General features: G+C 41.4%; 3 protein-coding genes across 5 annotated transcripts in view; 1 reads left to right on the forward strand and 2 right to left on the reverse strand.

The window, feature by feature from the left end:
• LOC137974050 (3'-5' exoribonuclease HELZ2-like) overlaps nt 1-20792 on the reverse strand; it is a 90531-nt gene that overhangs the window by 55915 nt on the left and 13824 nt on the right. For 2 of the 3 annotated variants that reach the window (XM_068820964.1, XM_068820963.1), the window contains exons 8-15: nt 19983-20058; nt 15114-19397; nt 13268-13537; nt 7056-7262; nt 4425-4550; nt 3520-3760; nt 2144-2567; nt 1480-1719 (exon numbers count right to left, since the gene is read on the reverse strand). In XM_068820964.1, coding sequence (XP_068677065.1) covers nt 1480-1719; nt 2144-2567; nt 3520-3760; nt 4425-4550; nt 7056-7262; nt 13268-13537; nt 15114-19397; nt 19983-20058 — 5868 coding nt within the window. The remainder of the gene's footprint in view (nt 1-1479; nt 1720-2143; nt 2568-3519; nt 3761-4424; nt 4551-7055; nt 7263-13267; nt 13538-15113; nt 19398-19982; nt 20059-20792) is intronic. The other variant, XM_068820965.1, reaches the window with a different exon arrangement.
• LOC137974119 (arginine and glutamate-rich protein 1-like) lies at nt 7592-10334 on the forward strand. Its single transcript, XM_068821028.1, has 3 exons — nt 7592-7741; nt 9009-9070; nt 9569-10334. The coding sequence occupies exons 1-3, from the start codon at nt 7592-7594 to the stop codon at nt 10317-10319; spliced, it is 963 nt and encodes a 320-aa protein (XP_068677129.1). The 3' UTR covers nt 10320-10334.
• On the reverse strand, nt 10996-12882 carry LOC137974054 (uncharacterized). Its single transcript, XM_068820970.1, has 2 exons — nt 12054-12882; nt 10996-11784 (listed from the first exon to the last, which is right to left on the reverse strand). The coding sequence occupies exons 1-2, from the start codon at nt 12715-12717 to the stop codon at nt 11372-11374; spliced, it is 1077 nt and encodes a 358-aa protein (XP_068677071.1). The 5' UTR covers nt 12718-12882; the 3' UTR covers nt 10996-11371.

The raw sequence follows: 20792 nt of genomic DNA on the forward strand, positions 1-20792 counted from the left end.
GAAAATTAGTAAATGGAACACAAGATACCACTAAAGGCCTCCAACTGAGAAGGACGTTTTAATCAATAGTCCATTTTACAGTTGTGTGCTAAATTACCTGGCTTATGAGTGAAAGTGAGGCTGGAGTTGACCTTGCTTTGATAGAAACCTCACTGCTTTTCTTATGTTAATTCTTACTAATTAGTATGACAACAAGGTCATTAACATAAGAAAAGGAGGGAGGTCTGTATCATAACAAGGCCAACACCAGCCTCACTTTCATTTAAAGGCCAGGTAAGTATGCACACAACTGTAAAGAGGTCTATTTGCAGAGAGAGAATAGGCCATTTCCGAGTTCATGTCTGCCTCCTCTTCAAAGCGAGTCTAAGTGCGAAGTTTTTGTGATGGTATTTAGTTCTACTTTACATATGAATGAAAACTAATTTTCATAGGAAAAACTTCGCACTTAGACTCGCTAAGGCAAGAGAGGCAAGAGGAGGCGGACATGAACTCGGAAATGGCCTATTCAGGTCACAAGTAATTGATTGCTTTTTCACGTCACGATCTCTAGTTTTTCTTCATTTTCAACAAGTACCATGTGACCAAAGAAATGTATATATTTGAAGTGCGGACTATGAAAGAGAGAAATGATCTTCGCACTCGTCTGGACAATCTAAGCAATTGTCTCTTTTACACTGTGACACCTGAAGTGGCTCCAACGGGTTTTCAAACCCATGACCTCTGCAATGCCAGTGCAATGCCGGTGCAATGCCGGTGCAATGCTGGTGCAATGCCACGGGAAAACATGCATGAGCCCAATACATTGACCTGCTCCTAAATGTGTGGTTTCATAGCTCAGTTGGTAGAGTATTGCACCAGCTTCGCAAAGGTCATAGGTTCGAATCCCGTTGGAGCAACATGAGTTTTTCAGGCGTCTATAAAGAGACGATTGCTTAGATTTTCCAGATAAGCGCGAGTATCATTTCAATCTCCGCCATGTGACCAAGTTGACTATACCCATCATAAACCGCAAAAGAATGTAGATTCTTTGCCGTCCCGCCTTTGAACACATCTCAAGTTTATACGCCGGATTGCTCCTAACTAATTTGAATGCTCTACCAATGAAATGTTGGAGACTCGATGGGGCTTGGCCATTAAACAAGGCTCAAGATGACAACTGGCCTGCTACAGTGCTATGACAGAAATGGGGTATTTTCAATCGACTGTCTTAAAACCAAAACCAAAGTAATTACTTTGGCTAATCAAAAAGGACGGAGACAATCCAGTAAACCAATCAAAACTCGAAGTAGTTACACGTAGCCGACACAAAGCGCGGGAAAATGTGCACGCGCGAGCGACGGTTGGTTTTGGTTTCACTTTTGATTGGCTGAAAAAGTTGCCCGAGGACTCTGAACCAATCACCGAGTGAAGTAATGCAAAACCAAAGCAATTCGCTAATTACTTTCGACACTTTAAGCAACTTGGCCTCCGAATACTCACCACAGCCTGAACCTCTTGTGGATTGTGTTTAGACTCCTCACGGCCTTCAGGGCCGGTGTAGTCCTGCGGACTCGCTTCACTTCCCATCACGTGACAAAACATGACCCGAACATCCGGTCCCCCGGCCCAGAATCCAGGCAACTTCCCAACAACGATATGGTCAGGATTGGTCAGGTGGCTAGAATCCTTCAGCAAACCTCCATAGAAATGTTGTGAGGGGAATTCCCTGATACTCGGGTGCTGCGTTAATAAGGTAAAACAATGTTTAATTTCTTCCAGGCTTTGTAAGGCCATTGGCCGACCTTGGACGGCTGTACGTTTGTTCAAACTTGACGCATTGAATAACCTTTTTTGTATATTTCGTGACAATTTGCGAACGGAAGCAAGCTAGAGTGACAAGTGACATTCTACGAAATGTAAAGAGAAAAGAGTAAATCTTTAATTCCAATTCACAGACGACTCCCTAATTTCCCATTAGATGAACGATATAAACAACTGCCGTCCGTCCGTCACTTTGTAGCGAAGTTACAGAGCTCGGCACATTCACACGTGGAGTGATCGTTTTTACATTTTTACTCTTGTGCAACCATGACGGCATACCTACCAAAATGATCTGCTCACTTGCACAAGGAATGCTTTACCTGTCCTAACAGTGTCCACTTACCATTCGATATTGCATCTGCAGCATACAGGTGGAGTAGCTCTTTCCATCTCCCGCTGCTTCATACAACACTTCAAACAAGGATTTGCCCAGACCGAGTCTGCGCGGTGCAGAACAACTGACTACAGCTCCTAATTGCTTGTGGTCTCCAAGCAACACCACCTGTTGAAGCTGCTGACCAGCGGCACTAAGAGCCACCAAAGTTTCTGCCTCTAGGCACATGCTAGCTTCATCAATGATCACGTGACGTGCACGTGCGTGGCGTCTCACACGTGACCCACCAGCTTCAATGCACGTGCAAAGGATAATCTCACAGCCACTATGACATATCTCGTAGCGTTCGGCTTCATCGATTGCACTGTATAGCTCTTGAATTGAGAAACATAGCTCTCTCCTGGCACTTTCCTGGTCTGAAGCTGTTGTGGAACTAAATGCAAAGTAGGAGAATACTGTCGCGTTAGTGAAGACAAGAGGAGTCTGAACTGGGAAATGGTTTTTTTTAACGGAATGGAAAAAACGCCAGTTAACAATAATATTCCATACAAAAGTGTTTCAATGAATTATGCAGGAAACGTTAAAGGGCCGTGTGACGAAATTTAGCCAAATTCAGCGACTGGAACCTGGCAACCCAAAGAAATCCAACTTAACACATTGAAGATAGGTTTGAATAAGCAGCAAACACAAAGGAGGCAAGGATGAGCAAAATTAAAGAAGATTGAAAATGGATCTGTGATTGGGGTTCCTGAAAACTGTTCACCCTAAAAGTTTTTCAAAGTTGATTTCTGTTCTTTATAACTTTAGTTATGTTTCCTCGACGGACACTTTTTCATCACGAAACTTACTATAGATTTGTGCTGTTTAAAGCAATTTCTGAGTTAATGTCAAGGTGTATAGCGAAGGAAGGGGCGAGTAAATGGTAAAACGACAGAAAATGAACTGCACTGCCGTGACACATTCCCTTTAAATGTGACGCTCACTTTAAAGCGGTTTTCAATTGAGTGTCGAAAGTAATTAGCGAATTGCTTTGGTTTTGCATTACTTCACTCAGTGATTGGTTCAAAGTTCTCGCGCCACTTTTTCAACCAATCACAAGTGAAACCAAAACCAATCGTGTCTCGCGCGTGCCCATTTTCCCGCGCTTTGTGTCGGCTACGTGTAATTACTTCGAGTTTTGATTGGTTTTCTGGATTGTATCCGTCCTTTTTTATTGGCCAAAGCAATTACTTGGGTTTGGTTTTACGACACTAGATTGAAAGTCCCTCTATACCTGAAACTTAAAACTTAAATTACTAAGTTGGAGGGATAAAAAGGTCTTAGGCTTTCACCGTTTCACTGACATTCAAATTTACTATTTATTTCCTACTAAATACAGCATATACCCCTGGGAGCTTCCTTTTTTCCTTAGCTGCATAATTGCTTCTTCTGCTGCTGCTATTCTGGAACAGTGAGGATTGCTAGGTTCCCGGATGCGGAAATGAAGGGCGATGTCTTTACAAGCCATGTCCATTGAACTCTGAGAGGCCCAGAATGTCGTCTTTACTGACTGTTTGAAGGTTTGGTCTTCAATGGTTCGCCCATAAATTCGAATAACCTTCATTCCTTGAATAGTCTGTAGCATCCCTGAAAATCAATCAATCAATCAATCAATCAATCAGTCAGTTTAATCAGTCAACCAACCAATCAGTACATTTCTTTGGCGTACTCTGCGAAACAAAAACGTGAAATAACCAAATAAGGTTTTGACAAGAACGTGGCCATTTAACAAAGCGGAATCGTTCACACTCTATTTTCATACTGAAACCGCTCGCACCAATTTATTTCTAGGATACTTCGCTAAAATTGTACGAGGTAAATGAGGTGGAAAAATCGCGAAAGACTTCCGAGAGTTCAATTTTTTTTATTTGAAGTGATGTTTCGTCACCGTCGCTGACGTAGATCTTCAAGTCCCAATTCTTTGTCACAATGTTCACGGTACATTTCATAGACCTTTCTCTAGGATTTTCTGTTTCGTCCTTCACATCTACTAATTGTGATCCGAATGAATTGAAAGGCTTGTAGGCTAGTGCGACCTAAAATGGCTAGACATTTTATCTTACGTGCTGCTCTATGATGCAGAGTGGATCAAACTACACCCACGAATGACTCTGTTGCTTGGCATCAAAACCACCAAAATCCTTCAAAATAGATATTCCCCGGAAGTTATCGTTACCACAGGAAGTCAGTCATCTCACAAACTGAACAATCGAGACATTACCGGAAATAACAGTCAGCCGGGCACACTTACTTGCAGCCACATCTACCGCGTGATTGGATGGAGCACAGAACAGTACTTGTCCTCCAGTCCCTTGCCTTCTGTTCAGTGCAACAAGTTGACAAGCAATCTCGACGCCAGTTAGAGTCTTACCAGTGCCTTGGACGCAACGAAGAAAAAAGCCAAGTGAAAAACAAGTTCTATGTGAGGGACTCCGCAGTCACAACATCATAGTAAAATATCAGCTTAAAGCCAGCCATATTCATGACAAAGCAAGTCATCAAGAAATAACGCGAAAAGAGACCCTGCAAGCCAGTGGACGTTTGGACTGCCCTTTGGTCAGATCAATAAAGGCAGCTTAGAGGGCTTTGGGCAGGTCGGCAGGTCAGCAGTCGTTTTTAGGAAAACTGTGTGTTTGGGTCTTGTTGAGGAAAAAGGTGGAATTTTAGTTAACCACTGTTTACTTTTAGCTAGGTACTATATTTTTAGATGTAAGTTCAACAATACTAAGCCTTCGATATTAGAATACCTTTATCAGATTAAAAGTAATTTACAGTTAGAAAAACAGATCTCAGTCACAATAGGAAGGCAAAAAGCATTTGAAAATAAGTGGCACAAAATAATTCAGTCGCTGTGACTGTCTGAATGTTTTTCTCCTTTTTTTCGCCCCTCTGTTATTTTTTTTCTGGCTATTGTCATGTAATTTGTTATCTAATCCGTTTTGCCTCCCCCCCTTTTGACAAGTAATAGGTACCCACTTATCGATCACTGTGAAGTAATATTGTAACCTGTTTGTAACGTTTTTCTTCTTTTAAGTTTGTTAAGTAGTGTATTAAAGGGGTGCGGGATACAATTCCAAGAGCGTGATTCCTAGGATTGAGACGTGATAGATTTTACTCTGTCTAACGCCAGTAGGGTTGTCCACATTATGCTCACAATTTTCACTATTATGTTAATTCTTTATGCTCAAAAAATGTTACTATTATGCTCAAGAATTTTTCCCCAGATTACTCATTTTTTGCATAAAAATAAAAGTCCCAGACTCCCAGTCGCCCCACGTAGCCATGTCCGTTTCCTGTGGTGAAACTGGGGCAGTCGATTGTCACGTATATTTCTCCACAGGAAATCAGGAATCCCAATTTCAAGATTGTACCTAATTCCGATGTATTTATTTATTTATTTATTTTCGACATTTTGACATATTTCCGGGAATTTTCCTTACTATTATGCTGGCGTAATACTCGATGCTCATTCCTCCTATTATGCTCAAAATCATGCCGGCATAATGCAGACAACCCTAAACGCCAGGCGATTTAACTCGTTCGAAGCAATGAGTTAATAAATGAATTAAAACTCTTTCCTTGTAAGGGTAACACTTCACCTAACCTTCCTTTGGTTGGGAAAGCCAACTTCATTCGATCCACAGGATGGTGAGGCCGACTCGATTAGCTCTTACGCCATTGGCAGTTTAACCCGCCAACGCCATATATGTATAAGTTCAAGATTTGATTGAAACTGTTGCGGACTTTGCCTTTTCCCAGAAAAACTTGAGTCGCGTTTTCTTAAAATTTGGTTTTATCAAACGAGTGGATAAATGAACGAAAGAAATGTATATATTTGAACTGCGGGTTATTAACAAAAGATACAAGTGATTCTCGCACTTACGACTGGACAATAGACCTTTTTCGCAGATAAGGCGGCCATTTTGATTTCTATTGTTTGAAACTTTAATTTGCCCCCTGGGCATCCCATAATGTCTTTCGAAACAATAGAAATCAAAATGGCCGCCGTATCTGCAAAAAGGTCTATTTACATTTCTATTTTTCACTAGTCCTTTTACGGGAACACATGTGCCCAACAAACTGACCTGCAGCTCCCAACTGAATGGCTTCATAGCTCAGTTGGTAGAGCATTGCACTAGCATCGCAGGGCTACATGTACTGATTTAAGCAATTGCCACTTACAGACCCTTATACCACCTATTTGGTTGCTCCAAAGGGATTCATCTATAACCCGCTTTTCAAATATACGTTACTTTCATTCATGGAGTCCATCACCGGAACAAATGAGCCCAACAAATTGACCTGCTCCCAACTGAGTGGCTTCAAAGCTCAGTTTGTAGAGCATTGCACCAGCATCGCAGGGGGTCATGGGTTCGAATCCCGTTGGAGTTTTTCAGATGTCTACAAAAGTGACAATAGGCCATTTTACAGTTGTTTGCTCAGTGACCTAGCCTATGAATGGCTGCGAGGCTGTCGGTGATCTTGTATTGATACAGACCTTGCTGCTTTTATCATGTAAATCGTGTTGTTGTACTTCTAATTAGTCTACATTAACATTAGAAAAGCACGAAGGTTTGTATCAAAGTAGGGTCACCGGCAGCCTCGCTTCCATTCTTAGGCCAGGTAACCTAGCTACAACTGTAAAATGGTCTATTGATTAAATTGTCTAGTTAAGTACGAGGATCCCTTCATTCTCTCGAGTTCATTAAGGTAAGAAATATGATTTGCAGTCGACTCTGACGAAGGACTTACGCTCGAAACATCAGTTAATTTGCCTCTATTATCAACTCGTTAGATAAAAACAAATTTTCAAATATACTGATATAGAATGACTACAGCAATACTAGCGCCCTGGAGTACAAAAAAAAAAGCCAGTATTTACCTGGCGGCCCTTGTATGAGAGTCAGTGGTGAAGTTAATGCATACTTCACTGCTTTTTGCTGCCCTGAATTTAAGATCATCGCAGTTACTTCATCCTCTATCCTCTGATCCTGGAGCAACGGGTTCTGCGCAAGGTAGGAAGGAACGTCTCTACGTAGGAAGATACTCCGAACGAGTTCCGTAGCATCGCCGAGACTTTTCACAGCACCTATTAAAAAGGAAACAATGTAACGTCTGGGACTGGGTCTGACATGTGTATTTATGACTCGCACATAGTGCTGGAAGTATATTTCGAACCATGCGCCCGAGTATAGGTACTTTGGAACCAATCTCTAGAGACGCAGATAACAATGATGTAATGTAGAATTGCTGGTGGACGAACAAAAGGAGCTAATGATAGATCTACTGTTATCGTCCACCAACATGGCGGCGATAACGCATCGTGAACCACCTATTTTAATGAAGGTTCACCGTAATGGACAATATATGTAGCTGCTAAGTATACAACAAATGAGCTCGTCTCACGGTTACATAACAATGGCATTAGAACAGAGAATGGAAGTCAAGCACCCAAGTGATCCAGATGGAAAAATGCCTGCCTCTCGGAATGGGGGTGAGAAGGCAGTGACGGATCCAGGGGAGCCCCCCTCCCCTTATCTTTGGATGTTAAACTCATCGGCAAAATGGGTTTGGGACTTTAAGGCGCCTGAAAAGTAAAGCTCTTTTAAAGTGTCTTGCACTTTTTGCAGGCAACAGCACTAAAAACCCCGAAAGAGCGGAAAATTTGTTTTTTTTTAGAGCCCCTCCCCCACGCCCTGATTTTTCAGTTGTCCTTTCACTGTCGCCAAGCAACTAACTTCCTGTCCTTCCAACGGGCGAATTACACATAAAACATTTATTGTTACGGGTTATTGAAAGATCAAAAGAGATCAAAAATGACATTTTGGATACACTCTGTGTGAATTACTTTTCTGTAGTGTGGTTGCTACAAAAGACTAAATTGATGTCATGGACAGGCACATACATAGATATCATAGCAGGGCCATTTACAGGAGAAAAAAAAGGGCGCCTTATTAGAAATACAAAATGTCTCTATAAGTCGCACATAAATCTTGTTCGAACTTTCGATGAGCCCGTCTTGTTTAACATGGTTCAAACCGGTTTCAATAATTTGGAGGGAATGTGTTATTAGAAAGATTAACTCTACGACAAGGTTTCACTTACTGGCAATGTTATTGTACCATATGAAACACCAACAACTGCTTAACAAGATGCACATATTAATGTGACGAAAGAAATTACCACGGCAACAAAAGAACCATTTAAAAACGCCCTATATTTTGTGTTTAAGCACTGATATCTCAAAAACGAACTCAGTGACCCCCATCTTTTATTGCTGAAAAGTGACTAGCCGGCTAAGACGAAACTCTTTGCAAAGTTTAAAAAAATTCTCTGGAGCGGATTCAGAGCCACCTTAAAATGTTTGAATTGAGAAGGTGGATATGAATCTGCTCCAGATAATTTTTTTAAACTTTGAAGAAAGTTTTATCTTAGCGTGCTCATCACTCTCCATTTAGTTCGTTTTTGAGATATATGCGTTTAAAGACAAAATATAGGCTGTTTTCAAATGGCTCTTTTGTTGCCATGATAACCCGTCACGTCACATCAATAGGGAGCTTAAGATAAGGACGTTTTCGACGCGACGGCGACGTAAAGACCGATTAGGATTGGGGCGAGTTTAACTGCGCATGCGATTTCCAACATTCCCGCCGTCGCCCTCACGTCGGCGACGTCAGTTTGGGGATTTTGCCGTCGCAGTGAAAACGTGAGTATTTATACCGGTATTTCTTTCTTGTATTCTTCATTCCTTGCTTTTTTTTCAGTTTCTTTATTAGCACAACCCACCTGGGGATGTGCCAAGTAACTCTAGCGGCTTTTTGTGCTCTCTTCACAGATAAAACTCAGGAAAATGACCGAAGACTCTGAAGCTAGTTCAGTGAAGACAAAACAATCTAAGTAAGTCTGTAAAGATAAATAAGCTGTTACGTTCAACGAATTCTTTCTTGTAAAACGATTATATATATAATATATTTTACTGACTCCAATACATTTTTTTATTTCTTAGTAACATATTGAATCCGAATTTTCTGAGGCGATAAAGAATTTTGGAGTTCTGGAGGCTGCTAAAAAGTGCAGAGATAAATATTTTGTTTTGAATTTTTTCACACTTAGCCAACAAATCCACTACATAGCTCATCGATATGTAAATGTGCTCTTAAGGCTTGTATAACCACACTTGGAAATATTTCTTCGATGAAGTGCTGTGAATCTAGAGCAATAATTTATGTGGATACGTACAGTGCGTATTAAACAGAACAATTTCATCCAGCAAATATTCAATAAATCAATACAAGGACTCAGTCTGGAAGAGGAAAACTACTGTTTCCACCGTTTTTTAAATAAAGTGCTAAAATAAACTTTAATTCCCTCTTTCAGCACAATGGAGTGAACAAATCAACATGATACATTATTCTTGAGAGAGGTCAGGGGATCAGATCTTTTTGAAACCAGAAAGGGGAGCCCGGAGAGAGGAAAATTGTGGGATGAGATTGCCACAAGACTCAATAACCTCACCCAATGCAAATTCAATGTGAACAAAAGGTCGTTGAGAGATAGGCTCAATCTTCTAATGTCCAAATTCAAAGCAAAAAATAGGGAAGAAGAAAGAGCAAGTGGTATTAGTCCAGAAATACAAGAGATAGATACTCTGCTGGAGGAGCTGTGTGAAAAAGAGGAAGAAGCTAAAAATAAGCCTTCGACTGGCAACAAAAAGCAAAGCCTTCAGAAAGAGAAGGCAACTGCTGAAGAAATGCGGTACAAGGCAATGGAAACCATGGGAGAAACTCAAAAACGAGTGGAGAAAACAAATGGAGTGGTTCCAGCAAAGAAAAGCAGGAAAAGTACAGGAGATGCTATTGGATACTTGCAAAAGAAAGCAGAAGAAGAGATGGCATTAAAAAGAGAAGAAATTGAAATAACAAAGCAGGAAGAGGCAAGAGGATCTCGTATATCAGAGCAGCAAACAAAAATGCAGCAAGATATGCTAAAGATTATTCAGCAACAACAAGAAGAACAGCATAGACAGCAGCAAAGAAACCAACAGCAAACACTACAGTTTATGCAGTCTATGTTAAACCAGCAGCAGCAGCAATCACAGGCTATGTTAGCTTTGATTGAGAGGTTGGCTCCCAAGGAAAAGCGTTAACATTTTTTTATTGCAACTTCTCTTTTTCAACCATGGCACCATTGTAATTTTTCTCTTGTTAGTGACATAATTTTGCATTCAACTGTTCTTTTAACTCCATTTCTGCTAGAGTGGTAGTTGATTGTTGAGTTATCATTATCATAATCACATTTTTTTTTAGTTTCATTGATCCAGTTTGAATTTAGCTGTATTATGCATGTGTCAATCAGGTGATTACCCTATCAGAATACAGGCTATGAAAATATGTCATATATTAAATTGAGTCAAGTGATTATTGAAAGCCCTGACTACCTTGCAAAATATAAATTTGATTTGATTTTTTGAACTGACAAAAATTATTGTATTGTTAAAAGGTTGATTTCTTCAATACTTACATTTGTGTAAACAATGTATACCTTGTTAAACTTGATATTAGAGATGCCTCAACTTTGAAAGTACTTGCCTTTATCAGCATTAAACTGGGCCCAGTTGTTCAAATGGCGGAAAGTGCTCCTCCTCTAAAGAAATCGTTATAGTGATTTATGTGCTGGATAACACTATCTGACTTTTGAACAACTGAGCATTGAACTAAATGGCATGCCATTTGTCGTATAAGTGGATGCCATAGTAACAACTGCTTTCATTTTTTGTGGAACAATATGTCTGCTTTGTATAATACAATGTATGATCTTTTATAGGTTGTGCTGTTTCCGAAAGCAGGGGGGGTGGGGTGGGCGGGGAGGTTTTAGTCTAGATTAGGGAAACCAGGAATTGCCACTAAAACTAAAAATCAAATCGACAAGTTTGAATTTACGCAACTTAGCCGAAAAGCTACTCTAGGATAGTGGCAAAGGGATTTTGGGAAGTTAAGTCTAGTAGAAGGTAGCAAAATTCAGCTGAACTAGCTCTGGTATAGATTAAGGATTCCAGGGTCCCAGCAGGACACTCCCCCACAAAAAATCCTAAAGTACCACCACCCCCTCCCCCCACCCCCCAGGGCTGATTCTGGGAGGAAAGTGTTGACCAGTTGTGTGACCAGGCAGTAACCGAATAAATATAGCGAATGTTTTAGGTCACCTGAAATACTCCTGGAGGCTTGGGGGGTCTAATTCAAAAAATTCTGAGGTTTGATTACCATATAGGCATGTTAGGGCATTTCGCATGAGAGCACATACGACATGTGTTTTACCAATATTACTTAAGCCAACTTTTAGGTTCTTTTTAAAATCAAGGAATTTAAAATAGTTTAAAATGTCTCCAAATAGCCACTCCACTGACACTCGAACAGAGCTCATGGATCCATTGAACATCTCTATCTGAGGTGTGAGAGCAGCACCTTGGAATGGTCCTTGCAGGTGAACCCTGAGGGGATATGCAGGATCCCCATATATGCATAGAGGCTGACCCCCTGTCGAAAATGCATGGCGTTCCAAGTCATGCAAGAGACCAGATTCTGCCAGCATACCTGCATCATGCCTTTTGCCCTCTGGAAGAAGAAGTTAAAAGTATTAGGTTTGTTTCATGGAATATCATTGTTTTTCATCATGCAACGCTTCTGTAAAATGGTGTCATGAGATCAACCTTTCATTGCCCTGATCACTACAGGCGTTTGTCGTAGATTATACTACAAAACAGACACTTGAAGGGGGAAACAACTACCCTCCGAAACCATGTTTGTACCTTTTCCGTTTGAGTTGCTATTTTCATAAACCTGACATTTAGTTATAAATAAGAGCAAGTTAAAAAGATCTTTACCTACGGGGCCGTAAAGGTTTGCGATCAATCCATTCGGTAAGGCAACAGATTGGAATTTAATGGCGTGCACCCGTTTATGACCATTATACATCATCCTCTGGTGCTCGTCTGGTCTGGCTATAGGTCTCACAGTGCCATCAACAAAGCCAAAACAGTTCTGGAGAGCAGCCCCTTTAGCGTGAACTGATCGAGCATAAGTATCCAATGCAGGTGGGTTAAGCAGTGCGTCATTCCACCGGGTTATGCGATGTCCATGGATGGTGTAAATATAATCAATCACATGATTTGTGACCATGGATAGCACCGGTACTGGTTTGCCGAAACGAGGTACCATGTCGCCAAATCTACAAGGATAGGCGAGCCGTCTTAGGAGTATGCAAAGGCCTTCCATTCCACTTACTATGCTTCCCTGGCGTAGTTTGAAGGTAGGTGGGATCTGCAAGGCTTCTGCCAGAGTCGGAAGGTCTTTTTTCTCAAACCTAAATTCGGCCTTACACTCTGCCTCACTCATGTTGTTCAGGTCAAAGCAAGCGTACTCGTAGTAAGGAAAACTTGGATTTCTCGACGGAAACATGTCGTAAAGGAGAACGAAATCTTCATCGTTGATCAAATTAGCGTCGTAGTAAAGAATGAGAAGTTGTCGAAAATCTTCAAATGCGGCCATGTTACAAACAAAAGCGATTGAATCTCAGAAAGTACAGCCGATGTACTCGACGAAGTCTCGGACGCCGTCATGAGAATCTTAAGCAAATTAATTTTGGCGCGAGAACGGCAACCTCTGGCCCAGTCCACCTGGGCTGTCACGTCGCCGTCACCGCGAAAACGTCCGCATCTTAAGCTCCCTAATAAGTGCATCTTGTTAAGCATCTATTGGTGTTTTATATCATACGGCATCCTAACATTACCATTAAGTGATAAACTTTGGTAGATTCGATCCTTCCAAATAGTACAGTTTGTTGAAAGAGTTAAAACTGGTTTGAGCCTCCATAAGGTGGCTGAAGCCAAGTAACGTTCTTATTAGAAGGTTTGTCACTACAACTCTGTATCACGTATAAGCAATGTTATCGTAACATAAGCAACACCAATTATTGCTGAACAACATGCGGTCATTATTGTGATGTAATACGTCGCCGTGGCAACAGGAAAGCGCTAATTTTCATTAGATGTGCTTATCAAAGCCACAACGGGATTTCACGCGACAAACCATATCGTACCTATCATACGGCGAAATGACTGTCCCATGGCAAGGACTTCAATGCTAAACAGGCATGAATCTTCCTCCAGGATATCAACAGGGAATCCGTCGGGCCAATCCACCAAATTGATGCCAATCAAGTTTTTTTCGTGACTACTGTCTACTCCAGTCACACAGCAGTGGAATATGTAAGGACTCCTGTTGCTTCGGAGACACAGGAAATCACCAGGGGAGAGCTGTAATCCATGACAGACACACAATGATTTGGATAAACTGAACTTTCCAGCTTCTGTAAATTAAAAGTTCAAGTAATTTCAAAATAAAAGCAGTTCATACCACGACATACACTACATATTATAGTAACTAAAAAAGTGGTCACGAGATCACAAGAAAGCGTGAGGATAATGCTTAGATGCACCCCCATTGAAACGTTAAGGTATTTTTTTGATAAAATTTATTTTCAAATTCAAAGGAACTACATCTCAATTAACTACGTATGGCCGGTTATTTAAAGAAGTTCTCATTTAATAAACTTCTAAACAGCTAATGAAAAAAATTGCTTAACGAGGATAAACACTTTCTCCCGCTTAGTTGCTGCTCTCTCGATACAATTTCCACCAATAACAACCCTTGAGTACTAACTAGTGGCTTGCCAATCGGCAAGAGGACAACTGCTAATAGGGCAGTTTCGTATTCTAACGGTTGGCTTGGATCAAACACGAAGTGGAGGCTAATGCAGGGGATTATTTTCAGATGCAAATTATTTCCCCCGCATTAGCCTCCATTTCACCGTTTCTCACCATGAGAATAAAAAACTGGCCTATAAACAAATAGCGAATATTTTTCGTTACGTCACCCATTGTTATTAATATGCAAACCAGAATAATTGGCTGTTTAGTAAAACAATAACTTCTTTTGTTCCGTGGCTGGCAAATTCCAATATCAAAAGAAATGTGACGTCAATGTTTGTAAACAAGAAATATCGCTATAGGAGGCAGTTTTTATGTGCTTGTCCTCTTATTGACAACAAAATACGTCATAACTAGCTTATAAATGAAGCGCATGAACGCAGCACGAGAGTTTGCCAAATCCGTGTTCTGCATACTAATTAATCCGCATTCACACACACTATTTTTAAGCCAGTGAGTAAATGACGTCACATTCCCCGCGAGCCAGATCGCTGAAAGCTTATCCGTCTGTCGGAACCGCACCAAGTAATGGCGGACAGTTAAAAACGTGGAGTTAACATGAACAGTGTTCCTTTTGAAGTAACTACAAAAAATCTCGCCTGTTGAGCATTCAACGCACTTTCAGATGTATTCTGAGGTGGCGTTTTCGTCGATGTTGCCTTTTTCCTGGCTTAAAGTGGCAGTTTCACGCTATTTTAATCAAACTTCAAAACACTAAAAGACGTCCTTGCATCAGTGAAAACCACACAATAATGCTTTAGTTTTGTTGCCAATGACCATTGAAGTGCACTGAAACTATTCTTTGTTGTTTCCAGCCAAGGATGGAGAGAATGGAAATGGATGAAACTTGAGAAAACTTTGGAGACAGTGTCTTCACCAAGACACCAAAAATTAAACACAAATAGCTCTTTGTGCCATAAATATACTACATATCTTTTCAGTGGTTTGTCAGGATAGTTGTATGTGTGAGTGAAAGTACAAATTTGGATTTTTACCGAATTTTTGACCTAAAAACAGCAAATTAAGCATGACAGTGCTCCTTTATTAAACTCCCCAATGACGAAGGGCTAACGCTTGAAACGTCAGCTTTACAATCCCTCTACTGAGGAAAATGTACCTTTGTTAACTCAGACGTTACATCTACCAGATGTAAAAGAAAGTAACCAAAACACTTACTGCCATTCCACTGAATAGAGACATTTTGCAGAATCACTTTAATAGTGGAATCAGAGTTGACGCTAGCTGTGGCAGCTTCGCACGCAAGTAATGGTAACATGACCTTCTGATACTCTTGAATGCTGGTATAGCTTGCATTGGTAGCAGTCAACGCAGGAGCCGCAAAGGACATAGTAGGATTCCGGCGATGCCTCATACAACACACAAGCGAATTCGAAAACTTCACAGCTACAATAGTTGGCCGCAGCAGTCCACGGTTCATTTCAGCGCCCAATAAAACAGGAATTGTATCTCCTTTGCGGTAAAACTTGGTGTGTGCACTCAGCAATTGGTGAAGCGCAAGAGAGCTCATAGCAATAGATTCTTCCGGAGAGCTGTTGCAATTTTTATCACAGCGTGACTTGTCGAGAGTGACAACACTGTTTGTATCAATCAAGTGGCGCTGTCTGCTCAATTGTGTGAGGTCTTCATTACGAAGGCCATTCAAAAATTCGATCCAAAAATCTTCAGGGATTTTCAAAAACTGTTCAGTAACTCCAGTGGATGAGTCAAATTGAGCAGAAGATGAGGATAATGCATACAGATTGTCTTCGCTTGAGTGCGTTCCCGTCCCTTCCCCTGTGACCAGGATTTCCAGAACATTCCAACTCAAAATTAATTCTTCTTCATCTTCGAGAAATTCTCGAGAAGATGGCTTACAATCATGTATCCGGATGCTTCGGTGAAAGGTTCCAATATGATCGACTTTCTCCCCTCCGAGAACAAGGCACTCAGGGGAAAGGGATTCTACTTTGGAAAGTCTCCATCTTGAGTCCTTTCTCAACGTGGCTGCCCTCGAGATGGTGGAAAACTGTTTTTCGAAAGCATCGACGCGTTCAGAAGTCATCTGGCAGTGCTCACAGATGTTCTTTACCTCCGCCTCAGTATATGGCATCTTGGTGTTGTCCAGATCCGCCAGTAAGATGCGATGAACAACTATGTCAATGTAGCGTCGAATAGGCGATGTAAAGTGAGTATATGAAGGCAAATTCAGGGCAAAATGACTTTGCGTCTCAGGTGAGAGTGCAGATGATACTGTGTATGCACTGTGCTCCTGCACGGAAGCCAAAAGATTAAAAACCTTGCCAACACCAGACATCTTTTCATGATGGAGGACTGCAACAATTACCTTTCCCAGATCTTTCTCATCCAAAGATGCTGATATCTTTTCCCAGGTCTTCAAATCAACCCTCACGAAACCATCACTGCTGTGATGTCCTTTGTCATAAGAGCAATTTTGAAGACACTGAAGGGAGAAGAAGTGGTCGGGCCAAATACCTTGCTTAACACACAAATCTCGGATATTCCACAAACGATGAACCTTTGGAGGCAGCTGGCATCGCAGTGGTACAAGCGTTCGGGCAAGAGGACTTTGAAGAAGACGTTTAGCAACTGCATGGTTTGTGTGCAGCATGATTTCTTCAACCATCTTCGAAGACGAGAACACACCATCGGTCTTTTGGGTGTCAAAACAGACAAAGCCTTGACGTACTCGTCTAGCCCACATTTTGAATGACAGTTTTCCAAGGATACCAATGCTTTTATGGATAACCTCGGACACACTGTCAACCTTTTTGTCATCAAGAATATCTTGACATTGCTCGTAAGTAAGCTTGCAGGAAGACTTCACGATGCTACGATGAAATTCGGGTTCTTTTAACTGTACACCATCATCATTCACATGGAATACGACAGAGACAGCCAGCTTTTCTTTATCGGGAAGAATACTACAAAGCTCTTTTCCCAGATAGGACGGAAGCATAGGGTTATGGTAAGACACTTCAGTGCTGCCATACACAGAGGCAACCCGGGAGAAGGCGGCTTTGTCTAAATCGGAATTCTTAGGCAAGAAAAATGAGACATCAGCAATATGAACAGCTACTTTATAAGTTCCATCAAGTTCGCAGTGCACGCTCAAAGCATCGTCAACTTCAACACAAGAGTCAGGGTCTACGCTAAACACTTCAGAGAACATTTTGCGTCTGAGACGTTCTGTCAAGGGAATCTTCCATCCCGGTGAGAAATCTCTTTTTGCTTCAATCTGGGTTTTTTTCACATGCTGCTTATGCAAACCATGCTCTGCAAGTAAAACCGCAATAGACAGTTCAGGATCAGATGCCTCTGGAAAATAGTGGACAACAAAACCAAGAGGGTAGCGGTAGCTGGCACCCCATTTCATCTGCTGAACGAGAAACAACTTCCCTTCAGTCTCTGTAACAAAACGTCTGAAATTAATTCTTCCGTCCTTCAAGTCGAATACAGCAACACCAGTTTGACCCTTGTGGTCTTTACTCTGCAGGATCACAAATTTTGAGTTGCATCTGTTGATTGGTGTCATCACGTTCTTGTCAAAGCTGTCGAGTCTGCAAACGACCTTTCTGGGATGATTTTCCTTCAGTATCGCCTGCACCTTCCCATGAGGTTTGACTGAACTTTTTTCATCACTGTTGATAATTTCCACAGCAACTAAATCTCCATGGAAAGCTCTGTTTATGTGTGCTCGACTAGCAATTTGGATGTCGGGTCGTCTTGGGTCAGAAACCTTTGCAGTTGCAGTATTGCCATCACTGAAGCTATCAATGTGTAAACGACACGCAACTAGTTCACGAGAAGCAATCTTGGCACGTGCATCTGCTTCCTCTAAATGCTCTTCATAGATGGAATCGATTTCGATGTATACTGTGCTTTCACTGGGTTGCAGGACCCAACCCTGAAGAGGAGAAATATCCTCTCTGTCTCCAGGCAAGACCAAGGAGTCTTCACTTGAGAGCGGGAACACGTTACAAGGTCCATTACCCCTGGCTGCCTCTGAAGAAGCAAAGCTGTTGTCATTTGCAAGATCATTCCCAAAAGACAATTTCTCAAAAGCCAAGATGTAATCTTGGACAATGGGGTCCCTCTGCTGTGCACTGAACCATTCGTCTGTGTCTGCGTCATCATAAACGTCCACTGAATATGGAAATAAGGAGCCCCCTTCAGAGGCCTCGGAGTCAAGACTGATGTCATCACTGTTTCCAGAGTCTTGACCTTCCAAAATACTTTGAAGAACACTGTGCTGTTGGATATGATAGTGAAGAAGCTCTGCTTCCTTATCTGAGATACTTGTCTGATGTTCAAGGTTTTCCTGGAGATGCGAAAACATGGAGAAACCAAATGATGCTTTTAATCTCGAAAGAAGTTCTTGTTCTCTAGCAATTATATCCTGGCGGCTTTTCAAACTAGATTCAAGTAACGAAAGCAGTTTTTTGCGAGATTCATCTGGAGTGATAATGTTTGTTAAAGGCCTGCCTCTAGGTCCACCTGGTTGATCTCCACATCCAACCTGAGTCACCCTTTGACTTTCATGATTAAATTGAGGTGATATAAGGGTATTTCTACTGGAGGACAACGAAACTTCCACCTTTTGTCTTCCCCCTATTTCTTGATCTTGTCTGAGTCTAGACACCTCTGAGGGTGAACTATGCACCTCTTGTCGAGTGTCAACCAATTTTTGCGCAAGGGGTCTGCTTGCAACCACCTGTTCATCAGTGGGCATCTTCCTTAAAGGAGCAGTCTGCTCACTTGTGTGCAGCAAACTTGCAGGCGAGGTATTTGGCATCTGTTGGTTTGGGACCCAAGGACTCAAAGGACTTTGAAAGCCGCATCCTGGTTGCAGATTGAACGGAGGTAAGATAAATTGGTGATGTTGAAAACCGTTTCGTAGGATCGGAACACGTGGAAAGCTAAATGGGACAAACGGTCTTGGAGCCACCAACGGAAATGCATGATCATTACCTACTGGAAGTGTTCCAGGTGGAAGAGCATTAGGCCGATGCATCGTCGTAAAAGGAACACCATTACAGAAATCAGGAAGAAGGTGTTGGTTTACGAAAGGGCCTGGTTTGATATTCATACTACTAACGCCAGGAATGGCAGTTGCTATTTCACTGTGGGAACCCAACATCACTCTGTTGTCATTTTTGTGACATGTATCCCTTGCCATCCTTACGACTGTCTCCAATGGAAGCCGGTAGTGAAAGGTCCCATTACTGTCACATTTTCCAAGGATTATCTTCCAACACATTTGACAATCTCCCAAAGAACACAAAGCCAACGGATCGCCAATGATAACGAGCCGATACCGAGCTCTAGTGATGGCCGTGTTCAACAGTTTGGTATCGGACAAGAATCCTAAATTCTTCTGGTTTGTGGTGTCGGCTGCAAAGGTCCGAACTGTACTGATGAATAGTATGTCGAACTCCAGACCTGCAAAACGAAACAAAGACAGCCTCCATGAACCCAGCAAAACGTTGAATGTAAAGCACTGTACACCATCACGTGGCATTATACTAGAAATAAATTAATGTGCATAATGAAAATAAGGCATCTAGCAAAGTCTTGTGAAGGAATTCAGCAATTCTCTTCAGTTAACGTTTCCACAAAATTCTACATCTGCGAAGTTAACGATATTGTCCTCAGAATCGACATACCGGTAAGATCTAGATTCATTAAAATCGTGCAGTGTGGGCAAACGACCCAGAATAGGTTTGATGGAAAAGGTGTTTGATTGACGTCCACCCAAATGTGGTTTCGAAAAATGAAAAAAAGAGTTGTTGAGGGGCGCGTGTGACTGATAACCGCTGTTACATCGTCCATGTCATCTCCATCACATTATCCTTCTTGGAAAGAAAAAACTTTTTTGACACCCCTTTAACATGCAAAGCATTTCAATTCCAAAAATACTATTAACCAATCATATTGGCGCGTACATTTCGTCAGTTGAGTTATGGACAAAGGTTAATGAAAGCTTACGAACAACAATCTAAACAAGGACTTTACACACTAAATTACCTTGGACATTATTGACACCCTCTACCTGAACACTGCTGAGACTCTTCAAACGAAGAAGTCTCCTTATTTCCCGCACCTAAAGAAAGCACAAAATTTGATTACAAGTGCTGAATATTCCATAGAAGAACCTTTCTTGCAAATTATAGCGGAGCTCCGGGCGCGGAGCACCATAATTAAGAAAATATGGCAACCCATCGATGCGAGAAATTTTGGTTTTATAGCCATGACGTCATCGAGCGTCCGTACGTCCGTCCGTACGTACGTACGTCCACCCATCCACGTATGCCAATGTGACCAGTATCATACTAGTTTACAGCATACATCTTTGATATGGTGGAAAACGGTTTGGAAAATGTTTTCTTACTGCATTTTTAGCTGGTTTCAATCCAGTTTGACATATCATGATAGCTGTGGTCCACACTGGCGGCTACACAGTTACTGAAGTCAAGCATCGAATGGATGTAAACTTAAAGCTGAGTGTTTATTTCTAATTTGCTTAGAGCTGCTTTTTTCTCTGTATTGCAATTTTTGGCATATCTTTAGAAGCTCTGATAATGTTACATGATACCTGCAGGACCTATGACTAGAACAGAAACGAAAGGAGAGCGAAAGAGAACGACAACGACAAAACAGAATACCAGTAATAGCTCATACTTGTTGGAAGAAGTTACTCCACAAATTCTTTCCTTGGGCACTAAACCGTTTGTTATTTTCAAAAAGTGGTTTAATCGGTTTTTCCTTGTTCAGGAAGGAAAATCGATTTTTTATTGTCAACTGGAAGTAAATAACAATAATCTGTACTCTTTTGGA

Source organism: Montipora foliosa, chromosome 10 (assembly GCF_036669935.1).
Source record: "Montipora foliosa isolate CH-2021 chromosome 10, ASM3666993v2, whole genome shotgun sequence".
Taxonomy (NCBI): Eukaryota; Metazoa; Cnidaria; class Anthozoa; order Scleractinia; family Acroporidae; genus Montipora; species Montipora foliosa.